This window comes from Pteropus vampyrus, unplaced genomic scaffold, assembly GCF_000151845.1.
Source record: "Pteropus vampyrus isolate Shadow unplaced genomic scaffold, Pvam_2.0 Scaffold20, whole genome shotgun sequence".
NCBI classification, from domain to species: Eukaryota; Metazoa; Chordata; class Mammalia; order Chiroptera; family Pteropodidae; genus Pteropus; species Pteropus vampyrus.
In genome coordinates, this window is record NW_011888801.1 from 14,238,610 (window position 1) to 14,256,970 (window position 18,361).

Below are 18,361 nucleotides of genomic sequence, written 5' to 3' on the forward strand. Positions count from 1 at the left end.
CCAAATGTGGGTTTGCCCAAGGCGAGCCTTGGTAGAAAGCAGAGAATTTCAAGAAAGAAGCTTGGATAGCTTAATGGTTTCATTCTAAAATATAGAATAGTACAGATAAAGCAATTAAATAATTCAAAATAGTAGCCACCACCATCTAACTGTACCTGTGTTATATACTCATAGCCCTTAAAAATATTTTTCACACCAGTGTGATTAAGGAGTGCACATAAGTTTAGATTATAATTTTACATAATGATATACCATGTGAACTTTTAAAAAAATAGTTCTCAGTAATGATCAGAATTAGAATTCTTCATGTGGTTCCATCCTGAAGACAAGATTAAAATGCTTCAAAATTATGCACTGTTCTATGAAGAGGCTGTGCCTGATAAAGCCGTTACGGTGACTACAGTGCTTTAGTGATTCTGCTGTGCAAGGAAGAATGTTCTTTATTTAATGCTCATTTAAAAATCATTGTTCTGATTTCTGTTTCTATTGATCACTCACCCAGCTTTACTAGATGGTTCAGCATCTGATCGAGGGCTGTAACTGAGCCAAGGCTGCTCTGAGCCCCCAGCTGCCTGCTGAGCCCATGTGCCCAGCTGAAGCCAGCTCCCACCTTGGCCCCCTCCATGGTGGTACCCAGGAATGTGCCCACTGGCTGGAGAAAGCAGCCCAGCACAAGCTTAATCAGGCAGAGGAGGGGATTGTGAAGAGCTGGAGCTTGCCTTAGCTATATTTTCTGGCCCAGCAGCAAGGATTCTGCCAGATAACACGGACTTGCACTTCATGCTTTGCCTGGTTATGCAAAAAGTTTGGCATTAGGGACAATTTGACAGTAGAGACCTAAGAAAAATAAGAAAGGCCACTAATAGAGTTTGCTTGGAATATTTGAATGGATGCTATTAAAGAATTCTGTGTTGATGCCCAGATGGTTGTGCCCACAGAGAGTGTGTAAGAGAAAGGGAAAACATGAGAAGTAGCTCAAGCAAATGAAGAGAGACATGTGATCTGGGTTGTGAAGATGGCCATTCCGACCCCACGTTATGAGAGACAGCTCTTCCAGGGATCAGGGGCTCCTCAGTGAGGTCATCCTCTTCCCAAGCAGCTTGGTGAAGAAGACAAGTTTGGTAGCCAGGAAGGTTATGTCTGCCAGTGTTATGGAGGAACTTGAGAAAGTAGCTGTCCTCTCTGAGCTCTAGGCCTCTCATTTATAACATCTGAAGGTTGAATCAGATGGTCCTGTTTATGCTGGTTATGGTCATCTAGGTCAGGAGCAAGCCAAGCCTTGGGACCACCAGAGTGGAGGTACAGCTACCACTAGCATGCTGATGACTCTGCCTCTGGCTGTCTACTCCGATGACTTGTGCGATGTGCATCTGTTCCCTTACCTCTCCAGCTCTTTACTAAACCCCACCCGGCCAGGACCACTGCAGGGAAGCCTTCATCTGGGAAGGATGTCTCCACACCTGTGAGCCTGCCTGGCCACTCACAGCCTTTTTTCTACAGCCTGCAGTCACTGAGGCCCTCTCAGGTCACAGTCAAAGGTGAATACCTGGCCTTTCTTAGTTTGATTCCCTTTCCTTGGGTTGTCCCTTCATTGACTGGTGTTCCTTCAAGAGCACAGACTTCAGCAGAGTCTTGTGGTCTGACCGTGTCTCAAATCACACCAGGAATCTGGGGAGCCCTTTGCTCTGTAAGTGTTTAGGATGACTTCTGTCAGACTCTGACTTCTGAAGACCTATGCATCTGTCTGTCTTTCTGAGACACATACCTTTCTCTTTCATGTACATGCACACACAAGCGTGCACACACACACACACACACACACACACACACACACACATACAGGAACACACGCACCCCCCGACCCCCTTCTGTCTTTCTTTTTCTCTTTCATACATACACTCCCCTCCTCACCTCCAAAGCTGAACGAGCAAGTCCCAGATTTCCTGAAGGTGGGTTGCAGCCTCATGTCCTTGGTACCTACAGACACCATTACTCCTGATCACCCAGGTGAGCCTGCAGCCAGTCGCCAAAAGCATGTGCCCTGAGGCAGATGGCCCGGGTGCGAGTTCCAGCCCTGCCACTTCCTAGAGAAGCTGTGTGTGTGTGTTTGAAGTCCATCTGTGCCACTCTGGGGCATGTATTGCTTTGGGGAGCTCCCACTGCATAGAACATTCTGGTCTTGAGAAGTATAACATAGGATTTGTTGCAGTTTTTTCCCTTGAATTCCAAGAACAGGGTCTTTGACACTTCCAGCCCTGCTAGATATGGTGCTTGGGAGGGATGAGAAGGACAGAGCCCTCATGGCTCCTATGGTTTTGTGATATCTGCCCTGACAGCCTCAGCTTCTCCTCCCCTTAAGAGACATAGAAGACCTGCATGGCCACACACTGAATGTATGTGCTAAGTCAAGGGAGGAACTGAGGGCCAGGGGACAGGCTTGGGGCCAGGGTCTAACGTGTCCCCTGGAGTGAGGCCTGGGAGTGAGGTACCTTGGCAAGTGGCTTCTGCCCGGGGAACGTGCTTTGCTGAGATTGGGTTACTTGCTCCTGGCTCCTCTCTGGGCCCAGCTAAAGTGGGTGTGGTCCTTTGACAGTTGAGCTTCACCACACTGACTGGGGGGCAGATATGTACCTTTTCTCTCTAGGCTCAGAGTCCCCCAAAGGCGCCATTGGCCACATTGTCCCCACCGAGAAGACCATCCTGGCTGTGGAGAAGAACAAGGTGCTGCTGCCTCCTCTCTGGAACAGAACCTTTAGCTGGGGCTTTGATGACTTTAGCTGCTGCCTGGGGAACTACGGCTCAGACAAGGTGAGCAGACCAGGGTATCAGAGTGGCCACAGGGCCTCAGCCTCCTTCTGGTTGAGGCAGAGGTGATCAGGAGATGGGTGAGCCCAAAGCAGGCACAGCAGCCCGTGGCCCATATCTTCCATGTGGCTGTGTCCCCAGCGTGGGAGTGAGAGGGTTCGTGTGGCTGTGCCAAGGGCTCTGGTGGGCCAAGCTTCTGATCACATTTCAACGGGTCAAGCTTGTGAGTTAGCAGTGCACACTGTCACCACCACTGTCTGCACAGCGAGCCCACCAAGATTCTCACTTATTCTGGGTGGGAAGTCCTGGGGGCTCCTCCAGCTCTGGTCATGGCTTAGATTCAGAGGCCATGTACTGAGCATTCAGCAGGTACCAGAAGCAAGCCCTCTAGTGACTTGGCCCCCACCCCTTTAGGCCATCTAGCTATCTCACTTTCTGGATGTGGCCGTGGCCACCTCCCTAGCCTCCTTTTCTACTCTCACTTCTTTCCCACTAATCCTTCACCCCACCCTATAACAAGACATGAATTCACTATCCACCAAGCTCTCACTCACCCTTCCTTGAGCTTCCTCCTGTGCCTTCATGAAGCAGCTAGCGAAACAGTCCCAGATGTCACCCACTCTGAAAGCTGTCTCTGAACTCCCCAGGCTGAGTTGCTAGCCTCCTGTGCTCCCTGTGTTCACAAGGGTTCACAGGGTCCCCATAACTACTTGTTCACATGTTTCTTCCCACCTACTAGAGTATGAGCTTCTTGGGGACAGGCTTGGGATGGCCTGGATTTTGTTGATAGGGTCAGGTTCCTGAACAAGTGACACATCTACATGACCCATGGGCAGGCTAGTAACATCCAGACCTGTCTGTGTCCCTCTGTCACCCTGCCCCAGGCTTCCAGCACTGTGCTGTCCCTGGCACTCATGTTCACCCTACTTGTCTTTTACAGATTCTGATGACATTCGAGAACCTGGCTGCCTGGGGACGTTGTCTATGTGCTGTATGCCCATCCCCCACAACAATTGTCACTTCTGGAGCCAGTGCCGTCGTGTGTGTATGGGAGCTCAGCATGGCCAAAGGCCGCCCAAGAGGCCTGCATCTCAAGCAGGTATGGCAGCCTCAGGCAGGCATGGTGCATTGGGAGGATGTGCTTTGGGCAAGCATAGTACCCCAGCATTCCCCAACTACCTGACCTCAAGACCACAGAACGTAGTGAGGCGTTGAGGGTGGCACACAGTTCTGTGTCATTCAAGGAACCATTTCATATCCACGTGAATCTGACAAGTGCACAGGGCAGATGCTTCCACGGGGAACCACACCTCAGTGAGAGATACCACTTACACATCAGTGCCAGCGAAACTGGTTTCCTTGAACTAGAGAACACGTTTGAGCATTTGCAATGGGCACTTTTATGTGGATAGCCTCATTTTACCTTCTCAATGGCTCTACAAAATAGGTACCATTATCATCTTTACTGGTGAGAAAAAAGGTGCAAGGAAGTTAAATGACTCATCCAACATCATAGAGCCAAGAAATGAAAGACTATCTCAGGACAGGAGAAGTTGTACTGGAGTAGAGCAAAGCAGACTTAGGGGCAGAAGACTCCACTGGCCCCACCTCACATACCACAGCTACTCATAGTGATAAGCGGAGTGCTACTCACTGCTTACTGAAGACTCTGCACATTAATCCATGCTTTCTCTCTGTGTACTCTTGAACTTGCCCAAGTATATCACTAGGGGACACTTCTAACTCTAAATGCAATTCGTTTTTATATCTGTTTTGTAGTTAGCCATATAGCTCCGAAGTAACAAAAACAAAATTAATCATACAAAACTCACCACTGACCAGATTTCTTAAACTGAACATGTTACACTGGAACTGATACTGGCTTTCTCTGGGCATTTCCAAGCCACCCCTACACACGAGTGGTGCACAGTGGGCATTCAATAACCATAAGATGAAGGAATGAATTGGTTAGCTCTGAGGGTGCTGATTAGTTCTGCAGAGGTGGTGGCACCTGCTGACAGGCAGCTGTGCAAGTCATGCACAGGTCAAGCACAAGCTATCTTCCCCAGACTCTCAGAGGAGTGATCCAAGGCCAGCCTTGGAGTACCTGCTTTTTCACGTTTTCACGTTGTTCCTTTCCATCAACTGCTATGTCAGGAGACCGGGTTTTTATCCTGGACCTGTGTGAAAAGACATTACTCTGTCCCCCTCTCCCAGGCATCACTCTGAGGATGGCAACAGATCTAGCCTTACCCCAAAGCCAGCTTTGGAGAGCTGGGGAAGTGACCCTCCCATTGCTGCTCCAAGGTCCTGTTCAGTAGTGTAGATATATTGTAAAAGCCCCTGTATTGACAGCATAAAAATGTAATTTATCATCCTCTCCTAATTTTAAATCAAGAAAAAAAAATGTATGGAAAATCCCACATGATCTTATTTTCTAGGCGAAAATAAAACCCTTTACATTTGCTTACAGGGGCTGACGTGGTCTTGGGGATCCCCCAGACCACCAGCTGCTCAGCAAGGGAATTCTGTTCCCAACTTGTGCACAGAGAAGTCATTAAATAGCTTCATAAACAGGTTCTGAAAGTGTTTTATTTTAAAAAGATATTTCAACATTAAAGACAAATTTAAAATTCACTTCAAAGTGGAACAATTCTCTACAATCCCTGTAAAAGTTTTCATTGTTGCATACTACCACCCCCAGATACACACATTTATATCATTCTGGTCATTGTTTAAATATGTTTATTCTATTTCACCCAGCCTATCAAGTCGTTCCCACTTTTCTACAGTCTCTATAATTTACATTTCAATTTTTCCATATTATTTTATTTCCATAAAATTACATTTCAATTGTTTTATTATGTCAATGCACCACAGTTTCATAAACCATTTCTTCTAAACCTAAACAATTACATTGCTTTCAAGTTTTAACTATTGTAAATAGTGCAGCAGAAAACATCCTATATAGATTGCTGTTTGCTTCTGATGAATTGTTTCCTTAAAATAAATTCTAAGGAGTAGAATTATGAGCAGTGACATAATGGTTCTATAGCTTTATGGTGTCATCAACACTTAATTGGGAAGACCCATCTCATCACATCATATCCAGAATGAAAAATTATTTGCTGAAGTTTTGTTTTTATTTTATCTTATTTTATTATTTTATTTATTTAACTTTTTTTTTTTTGCTACTTTAATTAGGTATAAGATGATATAATGAAGTTATTTTCATCGGTCATGTAGAGAGGTTTTATTCTGAGGAACAAAAGAACTAATTGAGAACACATTTAAACTGTCTCCCTTGTTTGATTTTCCAGGCCCTTGTAGATGACGGGTGGTGCTGGCTGTCTCCTGGTGCTTTAGTTTAGGAAACGAGCCTTGCATACGTAGGTGGATGGTGCCCACACATGCAGGCTCTTCCTCTCACTCCCCAGTGCCTCCCCTGCAGAGAGCAGCAGTTGCAGCTCCATAAATGGAGAGCAGATAGAGGTGCTGGGGCTCACAGCCTTTATTCCTGCCCGCCCCCCACCCCCGATCTGCACTCTAGAGTCACTGTGTCCCCTATGGTAAAAACTTAATTCATTCTGTGAAGACAACCAGAAAGCTTCTGTCAAATCTTCTGCTTTCCCCTATTCATTTAGATGGTTTCCATTTCCCCAAGATTACCTAAATCTTCTTCCGTGCGTCATGCCCAGAACCATGCCAGCACCATCTGGTGGGTGGCTTGTTAAGTTCCTATGAGGACAAACAGGAATTTGAGGCAGAACTTTTCATTGCTGTGACCAGGCAAAGTGACAGCTTCGACAAATGATGCTCAGCCTCACTGACCCAAATGAGTAAGCAGCTAGCTAGCTATCTGTCCCTAAAGCGGAACTTTACTGCTAGGTAAGCCAAGGTGATCACTGTGAGAGGGCCACCTCCACACTTCTCTGGCTGATTCCAGAGGGCAGCAGGCACGTTTGTGTACAGAACTCTCAGATCATGCATACTGGGAGCCCCTGAGAACGATTGTGATAGAAACCACACTATTGCCAGTAGCAGTGGGCCTGGTAGCCTGCCCTAGCCCTTCGGGAATGTATCTTCAGGAAGGAAGGCCTCTGGCCAGATGTGAACACATAATCATTCATGAACCAAGCCAGACCCCACACAGGCCAATCTGAGGACCAAGACTGAGGTCCTGAGTCACCTGCTGCTACATGGCAGACCGGCTATGAACCCAGATCCATTAGACTTGAAAAGTCACATCCTTTTAGCAGACCAAACCTGTCTGCTTTCTTCCCAGGTTAGTTTTCAGGGGCATGTGTGTTCGTGAGGTTCCCATAGTGTGATGCCCAAATTTGAGTGAGCATGAAAATTCCTTTGAGGGTTTGTGAAAACCCGGGTAACAAAGCACTCCCCCAGAGTTTCTAATTCAATAAGTCTGGGATAGGGCCCAAGAATATGCATTTCTAACAATTTCCCAGATGATGTTTATGCTGGTTGAGATTCTACACATTGTAAATCAGTGCCCTTCATACTAATAGTAGCATGTGCTGCTTCAGGGTTAGAAACAAATATAGGAGGTACAGAGCATGAGGGTGCTGCTGGTGTCTGCTTGGGTTATGACACTGGTTCTCCCCAGCTGGGCTTCAGCCCTGGAGACCAACAGAAATGAGAGGGCAACCATGGATGCATGCACATATGTGCACACACACACACACACAAACACACAAACACACGCACACACACACACACACACATCACAGGCTTTGGAATAACTGAATCACTTCAATTCTCTGTTTCCTCATCTGCGGCCCAACAGTAAAAGGGAGAGCAGAATATCTCACCAAGTAGCTGGATTGATGGTCTCGCTCATAACCTGTGGGTCTGTCTTCTGTTTCTAGGCCTTATATGGACACACACAGGCTGTCACATGCCTGACAGCATCTGTTACCTTCAGCCTCCTGGTGAGTGGCTCCCAAGACTGCACTTGCATCTTGTGGGACCTGGACCACCTCACCCATGTGGCCCACCTGCCTGCCCACCGGGAGGGCATATCTGCCATTGCCATCAGTGACGTCTCGGTGAGGCTCCTCTTTCTCAATGTTTGTGTTCTTGACGTGTCTGTGGGCCTGTGTGGTATCATGGTAGACAGTGCCCCTAGAGAAAACTCAGATGCAGAGAGATGCTGACCACCCCAGAATGTTGAGAAGTCCCCAAATGTGCAGAGTTTTCTCTAAACAGGCAGAGTGGATTCAGTAACATATGTGGCAGCTGAGTCTAGATTTTATTTTTTGCTTCCTTATTTTTTTTTCCCTTGGGGCGGTGGGGGCGGTAGAAAGTTTTTGTTCTGCTGAGGACACTGAGGAGTTGGGGCAAGAAATTAGCTTTGGCAAGGGATCTTTTGGACTTAACTAATTCAGCTTGTTGACTGCAAATCAGTGTTGACTCAGAAGATACCTCTGGTCTCCATGACAAGAAGTGCTTTCCTTCCATGCTGGCTACCAAAGATGAGCCTTTCTGAAACGTGTGTGTGTGTGTGTGTGTGTGTGTGTGTGTGTGTGTGTGTGAGAGAGAGAGAGAGAGAGAGAGAGAGAGAGAGAGAGAGAGAGAGAATGAGAGATAGAGTTAAAAAAATACATATGTAAATCTCAGTGTGGAGTTTCTCCCTGGTTAGAATTCACATCATAGGGCACGGTGTTCCCAGAGGATGCAGAGGCTCTGAATCTACTCATAGAAAACCCTAGGGGCCCACAGCAAGGACAGAATGGTCAAGGGGATCATAGGAGGAGAGGAAGATCATAGAGGAGGCTCCCAGTACCAACTTTGGCTGAAAATGGTGCTCCAGGCAGGTTTGAATCCAAAATAAATGTTTCTTGGATAGATGGATGGATAAATGGAGGCTGGATAGATGGGTAGACAGATGAATAGGCAGATTGAGGGATGCATGGGTTGATGGATGGCAGATAGGTGGATGAGTAGATGGATAAATAGGTTTGCGGTTTGATAGATATTTGAATGAACTAGTGAGTAATAGGTAGAAGGGTAGAGATGGAGAATGGATGGATAAATGGAAGGATGGTGGGTGAATAGATAAATGAGTGCATGTATTGGGAAGGCACCAAGCCCCTGTTGATGAGAGAACATCCAGCCTAAGAAAAAGTCTTTTGAGATTATTTAAGCCAAACTGATGACAATTGCTGGGAAGCAAAATCTCAACAAATTGAGAAAATGCTGTGAAGAATGGTAGTTTTGCAGTTTATTTTATACATTGGAATCAAAGGAGGAGGAGTAAAAGGGGTTACATGAAATTCAATGGTGGTAGATTAGGGAGGCAGGAGAAAGCAAAGCGAGAAAATCTCTGAGATTAGATAAAAAGTAAAACAGGGAAATGTTGTGGTGAGATCAATTCTTAGACCCACGGAGCCAATTGAGATGAATTATCAGCCTTTATTAGCTGGCCAGTGACTGACTCTCTACCACACAGGGTTAGAGGAGATCAGCCCTGAGCTCCCAAAAGAGGCAGCTCATAAAGCCTAGAACCACACCCTGGTTTAACATCAAACAAACAAACAGATTAACCACACCCTAGTTAACATGAAACAAGCAAGCAGATTAACCACACCCTAGTTAACATCAAACAAGCAAGCAGATTACAGAAGCAGAAGTTGGCTGTTAGCATATCTTTGCCCAGAACCACACCCTTAACAGGAAATATACTTCTTTTACATTGGTGGCTACATGATAGTTAACATTTACAGCACATAGAAATGGCATTTGGGCAACAAGATAACAATGAGGGGTTCTGTGGTCCTAGTGCTCTGGCCGAGGTTGTACCCTGAGGGGTTTGGAGAAGCAGATTACTCTGACATTCTAAGTGTATGTTATCTTAGATACAAAAAGACAATAAACAGGCTCACTTAAGATAAAGACTGACCTTTGTTAAGGAAGCTACAGTCCAAGGACACCATGACCTGCTCTCAGTTAGGAATTTTTATGTTCAGACCATCCTATATGGTTACTTTCAGTCTCTGAGTTTGTTAGGCCGATCATGTATGTCTCTCCTGAGCTTGTCAGGTTTAGTATATGGCCCCTTTTTCATCTATATCCTGACCTGGGAGAACATAAAACCCATAAAGAATGATATCCTAGGATCTCAGAGAAGATATATCAGGACAATAACTTATTGAATTCAACTTCTCGTGAAGCCAACTTAATTTACTAACTACTTGCTGGGCCAGGTGATTGGTGTTAGAAAGCCATAGTTTCTGGTCTCAGGGAGTCTGTACCAAAAAATTCAGGAAGGGACATGATGAAACCCAGCCCAGGGAACTATGGGAGGTGCAGACATCCATACATCCCTTCTGAAGTTAATACAAGGTTTAAAGGCATGGTTCCAGTTGGCCCCGTGAGTACCTGTGACAATGGCTACTACTGTACCGGGCACAAAAATAGACAAGGACTTGAGGAGCAAACACTCTGGGTATAAACATTTCAAAAGATACAATGGGGAAATTTCTCCTCAGAAATTCCTTCCAGGGGGACATAGTCTGATTTTATTAGCCACAAGATAGCATTCATAGTCATTTCAACCTCTGTACTCTGTTCTACACCAAGAGATAGCCAAAGCTGCTTCTTGGGGACAGGGCTGGCCAGCCAGGTATTGGCCTTGTGTCCAGAGCCAGGGCTGATATCCAGGCTGAGTCTTCTATGCTAGTCAGTATACTGCCAGGAAGAGAGTTATGGGAAGATTCTAAAGGGTGAGCCAGTCAGCTTGTGTGGGACAAAACAGTATCCAACTATATGACTGCAATATGAAAAACGCCAGGAACTTATAGTTGTGTGAAAGCACAGCAGGCCTTAGCTGGACAGAAGTGAATATCTTGAAGTACCTCGGTTAGTCTTCAGAAGATAACAGGTTGAGCGTACTTGGGTATACAAACTGCATGGCTGAGCAAGTAGCCAATGGGTGGGCAGTGATCTCAGCTTGGATTGAAGCAAACTCTCACTACTGCAGGGCACCATTGTATCCTGCGCGGGAGCCCACCTGTCCTTATGGAATGTCAATGGACAATCCCTGGCCAATATTACCACGGCCTGGGGCCCAGAAGGAGCCATAACCTGCTGCTGTGTGATAGAGGGGCCAGCATGGGACACAAGCCACGTCATCATCACTGGAAGTCAAGACGGCATGGTCCGGGTAGGTGTGTCTTGGGCAGAATGAGGGCATGGTTTGAGAAATGTGTTCATCTCCATTTGCTCACTTTTTCCAAGGTTCTAAATCTTCAGGCTACATTTGAGACCATCCCAGATCAGGTCCCCACAGCAAATGAGGGCAAAGGCAAGGCTCTTTCCAGGAAAAAGTAAATGAATAACAAAATTGTGTGTGTGTGTGTGTGTGTGTGTGTGTGTGTGTGTGTGTGTGTATACATATACATATATACACACATACACACATATACATATATACACACATACACACACATAATAGTAATGTGTATATATATAATGTGTGTATATATATATATATACACATTACTATTATCTGTTTCATTTCTTCCTTCCTTCCATTCTTCTTTCCTTCTACCCATCTATTGATCCTTCCATCTACCTTTTCATCCATACATCCATAAATCCACCCACCCATTTGTCCCTCTAACCATCCATCCATCCATCCATCCATCCATCCATCCATCCATCCATCCATCCACATAACATTTATTGAACTCTGTCTCTGCCAAGAACTCACACAAGCCACAGAGAACACATAGATTAATGATATATAGGCCATTGTCCCTAAGATATTCATATTCTAGAAGAGAAGAAAAACTGAAAATACATGAATGTAGTTCATGCTATGATTAAGATAATCACAGAGTGCCATGGATCTTCTGAGGAGGGCCATGGACAAGGAGAGCATTAGGAAATGGAGAAGAGAAGGAAGAAGAAACATTGATGTGGAAGGAATAAGATGGAAAGAACAAATTACAGGTGATTTTTCTGAGACTGACAAAAAAGATGAAGGAATGAGTAGATAAAGAATAACTAAGAGGCTTACTCAAAAGCCTCTCAGTTGAATTCCACAGTTTATAAAAGAAAATGTTAATTGAATACTGAAAGATGTTCAAGAAAATGCCCATTGAATTCTATAAGCATTTATGAAAGCTTGCTATGGGCCAACATTGATAAAACTTAGCCTTGCCCTCCAGGGACCTTCATACTCAGAGTCTCAGGATAATCATGGAGATGATGCTTCAGGAAGCACATGGACAACATGGTGTGGATTCCAAGAGAAGAATGTATTTATTTACAGCAGAAACATTAGAGGAGGTGGCATCAGCTGAATCCTGAGGATAAGGAAAAAATAAAGGGTATAGGGGAGGCTATGCAGGCTGAGGGGCCAGAGTGTATGGACAGGAGAGAAGAGAGTGAGAAAGGCCCCCTGAGAAGTTCCGTATAGGCCCTGTCTGTGTGCTGTGAGGGGCACAGAGCGTCTGCAGCAAGCAGGGTCCCTGAGCCAGCTGGAATGTGAGGAGATCACAAAGAACTGGGTTTGGTGGAGTAGGGTCAACACTGTGGGTCAGTCAGAGGAGCCTGGGCTGGCTGAACAGCAGGTGCATTTCCTTCACGGGCCCACCCAAAGCATGAGAGGGAGTTTTCATGCACTCAGCACCCATTCATTCAGCCTGGTAACTGAGTTCCTGGCATGGCTCAGCACTGTGCTAGACGTACTATGGAGCTCCCAGAAGCATTTAAGTGGAGGCTGGTACTTGCGCTTCAGCAACAGAAAGTCTAGTCTCAGCAAGTGAGAAGCCACATGTGGTCAGCCTGCAGCACTCATAGCATGCCTTGAGACCTAAGGCCAGACACAGGGGATGGGAAGGCCCAGCTGTTAAGTGGTGAGGGAGGCCTCCAGGGATGGTAGCAGAGGGACGAGATAGCATTAGCTAAGTAAAATAATAAACTGGCTTCTGAGTCTTGTCCCTGTAGGTAAGGGATTGAGGGAAGATGAACTATGGACACAAGAGGAAGGAGTGAACTTACCTAAGTTGCAGTTGTGCTTGGCTAAACCTCTGTGCAGGGAAGCTGGAGTCTAAGTAACTTTTCCCAAAATGCATTCAGAAATGAAAGAGCACCATGCCCCTACCTCTTTCCTCAGGGTCTTATAGGTATGAAGGAATGTGATGGGCCCTGATCATGTAGACAGGATCATTTCTCCAGCTCATGGTGTTTTCTCTTTTCTGGGCAGATTTGGAAGACTGAGGATGTGAAGATGTCTGTTCCTGGGCGGGCAGCACCAGAGGAGCCCTTGGCTCAGCCTCCAAGCCCAAGAGGTAACCATCCTGCTGGAGATGCATATGGAGTGTCCTTGCCTTGCTTAGCCTTCCCGCTCTTCTCCCCTCCTTAGTTCAGGGCTTCAGCTCTGCACCGGCCTGAAGAGCCCAGGGAAGCCATTGAGTCTCTTGGGATGTTGCCAGGTTTGGGGGAGCAGGAGCACAGTTTACTCTGAGCTGCTAGTGGATTGTGAAGAAGTATGGAGAAGCTCTGTTTAGTTCTGGCTTCATCCTGCAGGGATCAGTGAGCTCTGGGGCACTCCTAGGATATGTGAACAGTGGTGGTGATGATTGTCATGGGCTTCTGAGTGTCAGGAGAGGGACACACCTCACCAAGCTTGGTTTGATGCTCTCCATCTATCCGGATGACTCTTCAATGCTGGACTCCTCAGCCCAGAGCCTGGGTCCAGCCGGTTCCTTGCCTGGACAGCCAGGCTGCAGACAAGAGCATGGAGAAGCCTTGCCATATCTCCGGAGAGAGAAAGTGATTCCATAGGCCTGTGTCTGTTCTGTTAATCCTGGCTCAACCCACCCAAATCCCCATGGCAATTTGCTCAAAGTGGCTCTGAGAGTTAGCCTGTATCGGTATCACCTGGGAGGCTTATTAAAAGGTAGATTGGGGTCCTATTCTCAACCCAACTCCCAGAAAAAGATTGGGGAGCAGAGCCCTCTTGAGTTGTGGTAAATGGGGACAGAAGAAAATCTGTTCTACTTTCTGTCATCACAACCACTGGCACCACTACCACCCTGGCCATCATTACAGAGGTGTGAGGGAGAGAGCTGACCATGAGCAGTTTCATTGAGCATATGCATTCTCTCATTTCTCATGGCAACCTTATGAGGTAAGTATTACCATGATACCCATGTGAGAGATAAGGAAACTGAGGCGCATAGAGATTTGATAACTTACCCAACATTACCTAGAAGCATATTATTCTCACTTCTTCCACTGAGCAGACATGACCACTGCCAGGATGACTTCAATCACAGATAGAGCCAAATAATCACCATCACCATGACCACCAGACCACAATGAGTGAAGGCATAAATCTCACTATCAAATCTATCACCTCTTTCTCTTCTCACCTCCCAATGGCCCCCTACCACCTCCTCCAATGCAGCTAACCTTTCATGAAGTGAGAATTCTCCTGTCATCATGAGCCCTGGTGCATCCCAGGGCCATAATCAACCCCTGAAGAGAATTTTACAGATTGGCGAGGGCTGTCTTCTGAAAAGAACAGCCATTTCTAATGAGTTTGTTTCTAAAACGTAGAAACAAACCTCCTTGATTCATTTAGTCACCGATTCATGGATTCTTTCTTCACACAAGCATATATAGACATTTGCTCAGCTCCTACTAGTTCCCAAGCTGTATATGGGAACTCCTTCCTTCAAAATAACACCATCTGGAAGCCCTTGTCCACAATCTGAGCTGACCTAGAGCAGAGACCTCATAAGGACTTACAACTGCATTCAGTTCACTGGTCGTAGTATCTCTGTGTCCTTTAGGAACAAAAGCAGTCAGCCCATCTCAGAATAAATATCAAGACACTGAGGCTTATGCATTCTAAAGAATTCACAGCCCTTCTTTGGAGAGCAGTTGCCAAATGCCCTCCCCTATTCATACCTATTTGGAGAGAGCTAGCACAGGATTCTTGTTCTCCAGACTGCTTATGATGCAATTCTGTTGCATGAGAATATGCAACTTCTCAACTGCACAGTTATGAAGCTATCAAGGTCCAATAACCTAAAGGGATCGGCTCAGAAGATAGTTGGTAAAGAATGCTGGTTGGATGGTTGGGTGGATGGATGGAGGGACGGATGAACAAAGGGCACCTCTGAGACATTCTGTTGATTCTAGAAGTGCCAGTGGATTTACAGTTTTCTACTCAGGCTCAAGAGTTGGGATAGCTGTGTGCATTGGTAATCGTATCTAGCGAGATGAGATGTGAGATAAAAAGCAGGAAACAAGGCTAGACCCAGCTCTATCCCCAGCAATTTCTCTGGCCCTCAGTTTCCCTCTCTGTCAAGTGTAGGTATTTCCTGTACATCCTAACTTGTAGTGAGCTGATGACAAAAGACCACTCACCTAATACACCAACTGATGATATTAGGGAACTTACAAGGTGGCCTCAGGCTGAAAAGAGCCCCAGGTCTACATCCTTCCCCTTCTGTCTGTCCTGATCTGAGGTCACCACTGTCCCATAGAATTAACTGCCAGGGTTACAGTTCATAGGAGGATTAGTGCAAAACAACAGAAGGGCACATAGATAATCATAAAAATCAGGCTGAACTCCAGTTTGGAGATAGCAAATCCATGTGCAGATTTATAAACCTAAGCTAGTGGAGGTCTTGTTGTTCTTATTATATTGCTCAAAACTTTTTTGTTGGAAAGGGACTAGTATTGGGCATGACACGTGGATGTTTGCATATGTATTGTCTTATATATATTACACAAATGTCACAAAGGGCAGGAAAGGAGATCTTTGAAGATAATAAGGATATTGCATTTGTGTGAACATGTAATCTAACTTCTGCCTGAAATTCGTTTGTCATTTGTAGCAGGACCAACCCAGTTGAGTAGAATTTCTTTTAGGAATCACCCTACAGATTTGGACTCAATCTGGTATATAACAAGTGCTCAGGAAGAGCTGGTTGTTTGGGCTTTTACACAAACACATAATGCACATGCATTTCCTGGTGCACAGACCTGTCTGCACCACATAAGGGGCTACTGCAGGACAGCTGGGGCAGCTGCATTATTCCCATCCTGGCTCAAGTCGAGTGACTGACTTCACAGGGACAGAACCAGCTCATATCTCTCCAACTCACCCTCCACATTGAAGGAATTACTGTCTGTCCCCAAATGCAGTCATTAAAATGAGTGAAGTAACAATCATTGAGTTATATTTTTTGAAAAAATGTCCTCGGCATTTAATTATTGGTTGTGGCGTGAGAGGATTTAGATAAGTTGATAATGCCTACTTTATGTAATTTATTTTTACTGGGCAATTACAGGCTGCATTACATCCTGGAAGCAAGGTATTGTGGGGCATCTTATTAAGCATAAAGCCAGTAAACAGTGATGAACAATTTTGCTGAACTAGGCATGCAATTTAGAAAGCAATAATACACAAATCCAATTTGGTACACAATGGATACCGCAGCACGTCAGCACATGTAACTATCACAGCCTGCAAATTAAATTGGGACGGCCCTTTTTGCAAGAGCACAGGCCAAAATTAAATATATTTTCCCCCTCAATTTAACAAGTTGCTGACCAAAAATATAAATATGTGTGTATGTTTGTGGCCCTGTGTGTCAACGTACAGGTGCGCGTGTGTGAAGCCATTTGGTACATTCTAACTATCCTCCTACATGGTCCCCGCAGGCCACAGGTGGGAGAAGAACATTGCCCTGTGCAGAGAGCTGGATGTCAGCTTTGCTTTGACAGGAAAGCCTAGCAAGACCAGCCCTGCGGTGACAGCTCTGGCCATGTCCAGGTAATGTAAGCTTGACTTCTCCATGCCTCCAGCAGAGGGTGCTGTGGCCACCCCTAGGAAAGTCTAGGCTCTTGGCCTAGGGTGGCCTCACTACAAGGACCCAGGAAGGCCCACCATTCATAGGATTCAGGCATGGTGAATGTGTAGGGCCCTAGAAAATATTTTTTAATACACATATGTTTTTACCCTCTCTTAATGAATATCCATGAATTCATAAAAACATTCTAAAGTATAAAAGTATATTGCTTTGTAATTTTACCCTAAAGGGGAACTTTTTCTTGAGATCTATGCCAATTATAACATATGGAGTGATGGTTATCCTACATTACAGAAAATGCCTTTGGAGGGCTCTAAGCCAATGTAGAACAGCCAAGTGTCAGATGCTACATAAGGGCCTGGCTGCATCTCTTATAGGACGGGAGGCACCTGGAGATGCTGGAGAGAAAAAGCCAGGGCTTCACTCTGCTCTGGAGCCTGGGCTTCTTGGAACATTCCCTCAGTGCTTTGGTTGTTACAACCCTCATAGTTCAGAAGTTTTCCCCAGATCAAAATATTTCCCAGTTTTCCTGCTCACTCTTTCCTGTTTCAGATGGAGGCCAGGTAGAGGCTCCAATGGGTCCTGCATTGAATCTTCTATGTTGCAATTTCCTGAGTGCCAGTTAGGATAAGCAGGAATCAGGCTTGCATCTAACACTCCTGTCTATTCTTTCTCTTCCCAAGAAACCAGACCAAACTCTTGGTCGGCGATGAGAAGGGGAGAATATTCTGCTGGTCTGCAGAAGGGTAGGAAAAAAGAGACAGTGGAGGCCTTGGCATATCAGACATGGGCAGCCACACCAGGAAGAATGAAGGCTGATGCAGTGCCTGTGTGCAAAGGAAATCCCAGGGCCTCCCTTCTTCACAGGCCCTGAGGAGAGGGCTGACTAGCCATCCACACTTCACACTCTGAGTCCTCTTCATGGCCCATGGGACTTTGGCCTTGGATTGCACAAGGATGCATTTTTACAAAATGGATTAGAGCTTACATGGAGATCTGCGAACTTACATTGGAAGCTGAGCCTTGCTGATGCCACCTGCATAGGAAATCACACACAACTCACCTTTTCAAAGGGCTTATTGCACTGATAAAAAATTTGGATCTCTTATTTGAAATGGATGGGAAATATTGTATTGTCTTTATTTTATTAAAACAACTATTTTCCAAATGCAAGAGAGCGCTTGATTTAAAAATCCTCGCCCTTTTCTACTCATGTATTTGCATCTCTATTCTTATAAAGTCAGGAAGGCCTCAGGGAAGCACGGCCCTCCATCATAGTGTTTCTCAGCTCTTCCTGTCTCCTCCCTTGGAATCTGGCTCCTCCCATTGTCCTGCCTGCCATACAGAGCCTAATGGGAAGCGAGGGTCCACACTGTGGCTGAGGCACAGGACAGAGACATGAGGCTGCCCATTGCAGGCATAAAGAAGTCAGCCTGGGGGGACACCCAACTCGGGCCTGCCTCAGATCCACTATCACAGCCAGCAAATGAAATTGGGATGGCCCTTTTTGCAACAACACCAGCCAAGATTAAATATATTTTCCTCCTTAATTTAACAAGTTGCTGACCGCAAATATAAATATGTGTGTGTCCACAAACACGAACACACCCCACAGCAGGTGGTTGATCCCAGCCAGGCTCAGGATTGACAAGCTCTTCCCAGGGCCTGCCCTTATATGGAGGTCAAGGGCACAGTTCTAC

General features: G+C 45.8%; 1 protein-coding gene across 6 annotated transcripts in view; it reads left to right on the forward strand.

The window, feature by feature from the left end:
• The window catches only part of WDFY4 (WDFY family member 4), a 288,917-nt gene extending 271,143 nt beyond the window's left edge, over positions 1 to 17,774 (forward strand). For 4 of the 6 annotated variants that reach the window (XM_011355393.2, XM_011355394.2, XM_011355392.1 and 1 more), the window contains 7 exons: positions 1,391 to 1,538; positions 2,624 to 2,808; positions 3,746 to 3,904; positions 7,692 to 7,871; positions 10,805 to 10,987; positions 13,037 to 13,121; positions 17,345 to 17,774. In XM_011355393.2, the coding sequence (XP_011353695.1) occupies positions 1,391 to 1,538; positions 2,624 to 2,808; positions 3,746 to 3,904; positions 7,692 to 7,871; positions 10,805 to 10,987; positions 13,037 to 13,121; positions 17,345 to 17,535 (1,131 nt within the window). In that variant the 3' untranslated portion in view covers positions 17,536 to 17,774. Of the gene's footprint in view, positions 1 to 1,390; positions 1,539 to 2,623; positions 2,809 to 3,745; positions 3,905 to 7,691; positions 7,872 to 10,804; positions 10,988 to 13,036; positions 13,122 to 16,512; positions 16,625 to 17,344 lie in introns of all 6 variants that reach the window. The other 2 variants (XM_011355395.2, XM_011355396.1) reach the window with 2 other exon arrangements.
• The last annotated feature ends 587 nt before the right edge of the window (positions 17,775 to 18,361 follow it).